The sequence below is a fragment of the Juglans regia genome, chromosome 2 (assembly GCF_001411555.2).
Source record: "Juglans regia cultivar Chandler chromosome 2, Walnut 2.0, whole genome shotgun sequence".
In the NCBI taxonomy this organism is placed as follows: Eukaryota; Viridiplantae; Streptophyta; class Magnoliopsida; order Fagales; family Juglandaceae; genus Juglans; species Juglans regia.
The window spans coordinates 9489052-9498083 of NC_049902.1; the positions used below are offsets into that span (position 1 = coordinate 9489052).

Here is a 9032-nt window from a genome sequence, read left to right on the forward strand (position 1 = left end):
TCACATAAGTTTGTAGGATACTTTTGTGTAATTTATTTATGACTAAAATATTTCTTTTCAAAAGAAACAAGTTTCATACAAGCCTTTTGTAAAAAAATACATCTTACTAATAAAACATAATTTTTTTTATATATTCAAGATTTAGAGTAGTTTTTGCAAACTATGCATATATATATATATATATATATAATATTTGTTTACAAGTCTTGTGCACACTTTTATAATCCTATTTCGATTACAAACAGTAACTCGTATAAAAAAAACAAAATACAAGAATCTTTGGAGGAAAATCATAAATAAATGAAAAATTAAAATTTCAAAATGGTGTGTAAAGTATATTTACTAAATTGCTTAAATGATGTAATTTAATTTTGAAAATAAATTTTAAAATTTATATATTATAAATTAAATTTTACAATTTAAATGATATAAACCATATACTTGACAGACCAAATTGAGAATAGAGTAGTTCTAAATATATATATATATATATATATATATATATTATATATTTGCTTAGCATAAGATTGCCCAATAATTATTCTAATTAAAAAAGAAAGGTTTCACACGAAGAGTCTCTTCTTCGGAGGAAAATCCTATAAGCCCTTAAACATGAGGCGGACATCACATGGTTTCATGTGCCGTCTTTTACCTTTGTTATTTTCTTTTCTTTTCCTTTCCTTTCCCTCGCCAAGCACCTCACTCATTGCTTGGAGCTTCAATTTCACGTTCAAAAGCCCTTTTGGGAAATTCTTTGCTCTCTTCCCAAGTTTTCCCATATACACGCGCACTCACAGATCACTATCATCAGTCCTGGTGTTTTCGTTTTCGTTATTCAATTCCCAAATAACCTAAAGATTCTGTTGTTGTCACTCTCTTCAGTTCTTGATTGTTTCACGTTAGAGTGTATTTGTATATGCCATACAGCTAGTTCGTCGTTCATGTACTAAAATTTGGAGTCGATCCAAGTGAGCCAAAACTAGGGTGGTATGCTGAGAGTTCTTGTTTTAGTATGTTGTTGATTGAATCCGGATATGGGTCAATTTGAATTATTGATGTGGTGTCTGACCCGAGTGAGCCAAAACTTGATGGCTTTTTGATTGAATCTGAAATATTTGTCGGTGCGGATACTTAATTTGGTTGTGAATTGTGGAAGGAGTCCGCGGAAGATGCGGCGGCGGCCGGCCGAGTACCGGCGCCCAGTTCGAAGGAGGTTTTCGTTTTGGATCTGGGCGCTTCTTGGGTTGTTCGCTATTGCAGGCCTCGTTTTGTTTGTAGTTCATCATAATCAGCGCGAAGATCTGGTAGAAAAGCCGGCTTTGGTAAGGATACAGATGACCCTGAGGTTGCTATATTGTTCATTTTTCCTTGTTCCATGCGTTACTTGGATTTAGAGGCTCTACGTTGGTGATTTTAGTTCTCTTTTATGATACCCATTTGATTCTGGAGCTTTTGGATTTGATATACTTGCAAAAATATGTGGTTTGAATTGATATCTGAGTTTTGATACTGCCCTTAAGATAAATATTGCAATAGAAAATCGGGCTTTTCTTGTCTTTTTCGAATTTTCGATAATTTAGGCCTTGGAGTACGCCGAATTGAATGCTCAAACCATTTTATGGGCATTTAAATTGACGTTCATAGCATGCTTAAAAAAAAAACTTAACGTTCATAACAGGTATTTTAGTTGTCACGTATGTAGTCAATGTAGTATATGAATCCCATTCTGAGTTCTTTACGCTGGTTTACTTTTCAAAAATAAACTTCTTCACGTCGGTTGACAAGCTTAATTTTTTAATATAAATGTTACTTGCAATTCATTGTACAGTCCTCAACCTACGGTGTTTCAATCTCTTAAGGCCTGGTCGTTTGTGTCCGTGGTGTGTTGTACAATGAGGAGAAAGCATCAATTAGTGCTGGGATGTCACATTAATTTTGTGTGTACTTATAGAAATGGTGCCACTTGTTTGTTTTCGCCCAAGATCATATTGAAGTGCATTGTACAAGGTCAGATGTGATCCTAACTCACAATTACAAATGCAAAAAGTTCTGCTTATATGGGACTGAAAACTGATGGAAGTAGTCCCATTGACATATCAGCTATCCAAGTTGTTGGTGCTAAGCTATCAATTTAGAAGTTAGGAGACTATAGTTGATTGTGACATAGAGTACAAGTTTTCAGTTCTTGTAAACTTCCATTCTAACTGATAAATATGTAACATGGTCTTGTTAAAGAAACCGTGATTTGTCTTTCTGTTTAGGGCATCATTTTACAATTATATTTAACTGGTCCTATGCTTCAATAATGTTTTGTTTTTTTTAATAAGTAAATAGATAGCTTTATTGAATAGAATGAAACTAGGCAATGCCCAAGTACACAGGAAGTATACAAAGTGAGACACCTAATTACATTCTAGTGAGCTGAAAAGAAGATAGAAACTCATGGACACTCCCACCCTTCAGTATAATAGCAGAAAACCACTGTAAAAGAGAGAATACAAAAAAATTCCAGATTTCCCCCACTGCATGCTCCTTGTTGTTAAAGCACCTATCATTCCTTTCTGACCATAAACACCACATTAGGCACAAAAAACATATGTAAACAGAGCAATGCTTCAATAATGTGCCAGCACAAATATAAAATCAACAGGCAACCAGGAGCTTTACATTTCTTGGATGAAGGCTTTTGTGGACAGACTGTTTGCATTTCTTTGATGAAGGCTTTTCTAAACATCAGTTTTTATTTGTCAAAATCTGTAGTTCAGCTACAAGTGAGAATTTGACACATTTCAGGGATCAAAATTGTATTGTGACCAAAAACTTGTTTTGGAAGATGGCATCGATTTGAGTTGAGGAGACAAACTGAATCACATAGTAACTAAAGTGATTACATTGACTGCCATTCTTGGTGTTTCTGTTTGTAGTAGTTGGCTGGATATATTTATTTAGAAAAGAAAGCAATCTGGTGGTCTGGATGGCTTTTTTCTCTTTCATTGATACATTAATCTAGCTAATATATCAAGATAGTGGAAAAGGTCTTCGGTTTCTAAATTTAAGCAGGAAGAGAATCCCTTATCTTTGACTTGCCTATGTGATTACGTTGCATAAATATGGGCTTATTTTGATCTATATAAGAGTAACATTGATCCTGTTCACCTCTCGTGGCTTTTCTCAGTAAGTTATTGTCTTTACCTCCAAATTATCACAACTACAGTCTTCATGTGGTTTTTGTAGGATTTCTTGAAATGTCATTGCAAACTTTCCTATTTCCTACTTTGGTTGAATTTCTAAAAAAATTGACTCACTTTAAAATTCCTATAAATTTTCCTTCTGATTATGTGGAATCTCTTTTGAAAACCATTTTGGCGATTTCCCTTAAATTTGTGTTTTGGAGGGAAGAAATCTAATGACTAAGCTTCAATGATTTAATACATTGTTGACAATAGCAATTGAACAGCTATAATTGTCCTAAAACAGTTATATGTCGTAGGAGATCCCATTGACAAGGTTGTATGATGATACATGACCCAAAATAATTATGCAAAATTGCAATACTCATATACTTAGACTAATAGAGCTAAGATTTTTTTTCCCAACAATTTGACCAAGTCTCTGGTGCTATATGTTTTGCATTATATTCTCAAATGTTAATCTAGTTCGTTGGGTGACAAACCAAGTTACTCAATTCCCTTTCCTCTTTTTCACTGTACCCGACAAGAGTCTAATACTTGGAAATATCGCTCTAAACACATGGATAAAAAGGTCCTAATTATTTAATTTTCATATATCTTGCTTGCGTATTTTACTCTTTAATGCTTCAATACTTTGAATACATGATTTTTGCTGCCCTTAATGCGAGTTTCATCACCTTCACTAAGGTTCATTAATACATTCACATTATACTTCTGAATTATATATTAGCACCATCGGGATTCGGGGTTAACGTGATATTGGAGAAGCGTCCCTTCTAAACCTTGGTTCTAATCAAAGGTCATAGGTTGTGGATTTTAGTGTTCAATGTATGTTTTATTTTTAATGCAAGTTCATGTTACTTTTTTATGTTAATTTGTTAACATGAATCGATTTTTGAAAAATGGATTTGTGATGCCATGCTGTTGTTGTCTAATTTTACAATAAAGGGTTGATATTTTCTTGTTCTGCTGAACGTGAGATTCTGCATGAAACTCATGCTCTGCCAACTGTGCAAGAATATTGATGGTAGGATGTCATTAATTACTAGTTATGTGAAAAGATCGATGATAGCTTCACTCTAGAATATTGGTAGAGGAAGGGTGGAAAATATATAAAGACATCTGTTGAGGATTTTAATATTAATTGCTTGTTTTTTAGTCAATTTCAAAGGTGCTCGAGGGAGAGTTGATTCCGACTTTGCTCATGCGATCTCTGTACCATAAGTCTCGGTAGTAATAACTTGCATTAATGTTGCACAAATGATAAATCTAAGGCCCATTTGATTAGAATTCTCCATATACTATTACCTGCCAGAACTATTCTTTGAAGAAAAACCATTGCTTCCTGATCCTAGGAACCATGCTCCAGGTTACATGTCCCATTCATGGGCATTTATTATCCCAAATGAAACTGTCGATTTTAAAATTGTTCATAGTACCAACTTCAATATTTTAATTACAGAAAATAAGTTTGTGAATATATATATATATACATATATATATATATATGGAACTCCTAGAAATATCATTTCTGAATATAAGTTTGTAGTTTCTCTTAAGCATAAGACTAAGAAACTATTATCAATGCAAACAAACTGTTTATACTGTGGTGCATGTTATATTCTGTTCTTTTAGGCCTTGTTTACTGTTATATATTTTGCATGATATGTTACGTAGACTTTCTGACCTAGCTTCTCCAATAAATTATCATTTTCACAAAACCTCTTTAAGTTACTAGTGAGAGTACGAGCTAAGGTATGTGTGCCTGCTGAGTGTCAGCAGTTATCTATTTTTCTGCCTAGAAGGATGCCAAATAAAGCTAAAGATATCTTTAATAGTTTCTTATGTGAATTGTTTTACTGTAGTAGTATCTGATTCACCCCTTTTGGTATCAGTACTGATAGTTTTGGTTTATTGAGAAGTAGTGGAATCAACATGGAGCTTTGAATCATGTGTTTGTGGTGCCACAAAGCATTGAAATTACAATTGATTTTGAAAGGTTTAATTCATATTTTCAGTCCTATTGGAAAAGTTGAATATAGTGATTGCGGAGGGAAAATGAGAGGAAAGTAGGAAACAGAATTGCCTCCACACCACCCACAATCTTTTGGCAGCTATTGACTAGTGTTGCCATTTTGTCATTGCCATTACCGTCGCTACCATCATCTACCTAACTTTCCCAGCATTGTCAATGAACTACCACCACCGCTGCCACTGCTGCTGGCTAGTGGCAACAAGTGATGGTCTGTTCCCAATATAAACATTACTATGGTCAATAACCTTCGCCTCTATGGTTTGCTCATATATCAAGAATATACATGTAAACATCTGTCAACTTTGAGATGGAAATTTGTGAGCCTATTCCGATTTCTAATTTTACAGAATTTTCTTTATTGATTAGTGGCTTCCATTCAAGCCAAACAACTATACTAACCAAGATATTTATAATCAAGTTATAACTAGACTTGGTAATTTTTTGCGTCAGACATTACAACAAAATATAATCTACCTCAGTTCTCATTGGTATGAAGAGAAGAGATCTCCACCAGAAAATGAAACATAAAAAAAGATGGAAGGGCTGTCACAATTGATCTTGGTTTGCCTACAATCATCACATGCAGATAAAAACTTCAAATCTATATTTTATTCTGTTAATTTTTACTTTTATTGGAATTTTCATAAGATTGCTTTTAGTGGGATGATGATTTCTATTGCTCCATGGTATATATTTTCTTAGTTTGATTCGCTTGTGGGCAGGCAGAGCTTTTTGCGTCCATTCCCTTTTAGCGTATTCGTATTTTTAATATATTGTTTTGTATGATGAATTGACTGCATTGCTGCAAATATTATATGGCCGATTGCTTTTTGTATTGGTTGTTTGACTTGGCATGTGACCTCCCTTTGCCAGGAGAGTAATGCAAGAATTGAACAAGCTGCCCATAAGGATTGGAACTTTACCGAACAAGTATTAAGTGCTACCTCGTTTTCCCGGCAATTAGCTGAGCAAATGACACTTGCCAAGGCTTATGTCATTATTGCCAAAGAGCACAATAACCTTCACCTTGCTTGGGAGCTGAGCTCAAAAATCAGAAGTTGCCAGCTTTTGCTTTCCAAAGCTGCCATGAGGGGGGAGCCCATCACATTAGAGGAAGCAGAGCCAATAATTAAAAGCCTATCGTCTCTCATTTACAAGGCACAGGATGCCCATTATGACATTGCAACAACAATAGTGACAATGAAATCTCATATTCAAGCCCTTGAAGAGCGTGCAAATGCAGCAACCGTTCAAAGCACGGTGTTTGGGCAACTGGCATCTGAAGCAATATCCAAGAGTCTTCATTGTGTAAATGTCAAACTCATAGCTGACTGGCTTAAAAAGCAATCTCTGCAAGAACTCGCAGATGACAAGAGAAACTCTCCTCGACTTACAGACAACAATCTATACCATTTCTGTATCTTTTCAGATAATGTAGTGGCTACCTCTGTAGTTGTGAATTCCACTATCTCCAATGCTGATCATCCCAAGCAATTGGTCTTCCATATTGTCACCAATGGAGTCAACTATGGAGCAATGCAGGCTTGGTTCCTTAGCAACGACTTCAAGGGGTCTACCATAGACGTGCAGAACATTGAGGATTTTTCTTGGTTAAATGCGTCATATGCCCCCATTGTGAAACAACTCCTTGATGCAAATTCATGGGCCTACTATTTTGGAGGAGGTGAACATTTAAACATTGAGCCGAAGCTGCGGAACCCAAAGTACCTATCTTTGCTGAATCACCTTCGGTTTTACATTCCAGAGATCTATCCACAACTAGAGAAGGTAGTTTTTCTCGATGATGATGTCGTGGTCCAGAAGGATCTGACGCCACTTTTTTCGTTGGATTTGCATGGAAATGTAAATGGAGCAGTGGAAACTTGTCTTGAAGCCTTTCATCGTTACTACAAGTATCTCAACTTCTCAAACTCAATTATCAGCTCAAATTTTGACCCGCAAACATGTGGATGGGCATTTGGTATGAATGTCTTTGATTTGATTGCATGGAGGAAAGCAAACGTGACTGCCCGGTATCATCATTGGCAGGAGCAGAACACTGACGGGACACTCTGGAAGCTAGGCACCCTTCCCGCCGGCCTTCTAACGTTTTATGGTCTCACCGAGCCACTTGATCGGAGATGGCATGTGTTAGGGCTGGGATATGATTTGAACATCGACAACCGTTTGATTGAGAGTGCAGCAGTAATTCACTTCAACGGCAACATGAAGCCATGGCTAAAGTTTGCCATTGGCAGGTATAAGCCTCTATGGGAACGGTACATAAATCAAAGCCACCCACATCTCCAAGATTGTCTCTTAAGTTAAAATTTGCTACTGATTATATATATATATGCGATCTTCCCCCATGATGAATTCTCGATCTGTGGTCGCATCATTGTAGAGTCAGAAGCAGAAAATTTTGACTTTAATAGGATGTTTTTCTTTTCTTAATTTTTTTCCCCATCATAGTGTCTTGAAAGAGAATCATTTTTTACACATTAGAAAGTTTATATGTATTAGGTGAACAGGTTTGGTGGATTCTTTTTTGGTTGATTCTACAAGCTGTAGAATTATTTGTTCTTATAGTGATTCTTGTAATAATCTTTCATCTCCTTAGATTATGTCTTAACTGAACCAAAATAATAAAATAATTTATTTCGTTTTCCTTCTTTTTCTTTGCCATCAACCATAAAATCTGGTCAGTACTTCTGTCAATCTTCATTATTTTTATAATACCTCACTATTATTCATTATTTTATTAATACTTTTCATCTATTTTTTACTATTATTAATTATTTTTAAATATTTAATTATTATTTTTTCATTATTGTTCACAAAATACTTGAAAATATCTCACTACGTCACAAAATTCTTGGGAGCCTTTGTTATTACAAATTACCTTCCCACAATATTGACTTTGTACAACATGTTCAAGGGGTTACTTGTACAGTGTTTTAGGGCAGGTTTGGTAACCAAAACAAAACATAAAATTTTCATCTCATCTCATCATTACACCTTTTTCAAATCTCCATACAAAATATAATAAACAATTCAACGTTTTTAAATCCCAATACACCTTTTTCAAATTCCAAAACAATAATAATATTAAAACATAATATTTTAAACTTCAAAACAAAACACAAAATTCTCATCTCACCCCCCAAACCTGCCTTTAGTTTCTTTTGCCATCAATTCTTCAGATTGATGAGCTGCAGAACTAATCCTAAAACAGTAAAACTTGAAGCCTCTGACTTGGGAAGTAGTTTTGATTAATCTTTGGGGTGAATAGATCTTTGGTAAGGAGTTTTCTGAGACTGCATTTCAAGTAATTCAAAGAAAATTTCTCTCCGTCTGATGGGTTCCAAGAGTGTAGATGTGGAGTTTTGAATTTAGACATTTGGTTTATACGGCTCGCCCCCAAGGCCACCATGCTGCTCGTGTTGGTCAATTAAAAAATATAGTCTATGTTGTTTAGTAACTTTAGCTAGAGGGTTAACAAACAAGAAAGATGGTAGCAATTGAGATTGATTAGTATTAATGGAGAAATTATAATTAAGAATAATGTTAGATATATGCTCTAAATAGACAAATTTCATGCAAACACTTTGTAAAAACGATGATCCTACTAATAAAGAAAATGTTTCTTTTTATACTTTTTTCAAGATGAGGTCTACTTTTTTAAGGATTTATATGAAGCTTATCTATTAGGACCAATAAATTGGTTCCCACTCATTCCCCACAAAGGGGCATCTTAATTCTTAAATGACAGTTTGTTACAGTTTATTATTATGAATTGTGTTGCC

The 9032-nt window shown here is 34.8% G+C and overlaps 1 protein-coding gene across 1 annotated transcript; it reads left to right on the forward strand.

Annotated features, from left to right (window-relative positions):
* The first annotated feature begins 583 nt into the window (after positions 1–583).
* Positions 584–7915, forward strand: LOC109010078 (probable galacturonosyltransferase 11). Its single transcript, XM_018990794.2, has 2 exons — positions 584–1322; positions 6100–7915. The coding sequence occupies exons 1-2, from the start codon at positions 1170–1172 to the stop codon at positions 7552–7554; spliced, it is 1608 nt and encodes a 535-aa protein (XP_018846339.1). The 5' UTR covers positions 584–1169; the 3' UTR covers positions 7555–7915.
* The last annotated feature ends 1117 nt before the right edge of the window (positions 7916–9032 follow it).

Excerpts from the sequence above, each read along its gene's own strand:
- LOC109010078 (XM_018990794.2), top strand. The coding sequence starts at position 1,170 with ATGCGGCGGCGGCCGGCCGAGTACCGGCGCCCAGTTCGAAGGAGGTTT. Across the intron at positions 1,323-6,099 it reads TGGTAGAAAAGCCGGCTTTG|GAGAGTAATGCAAGAATTGA; the intron begins GTAAGGATACAG and ends TCCCTTTGCCAG.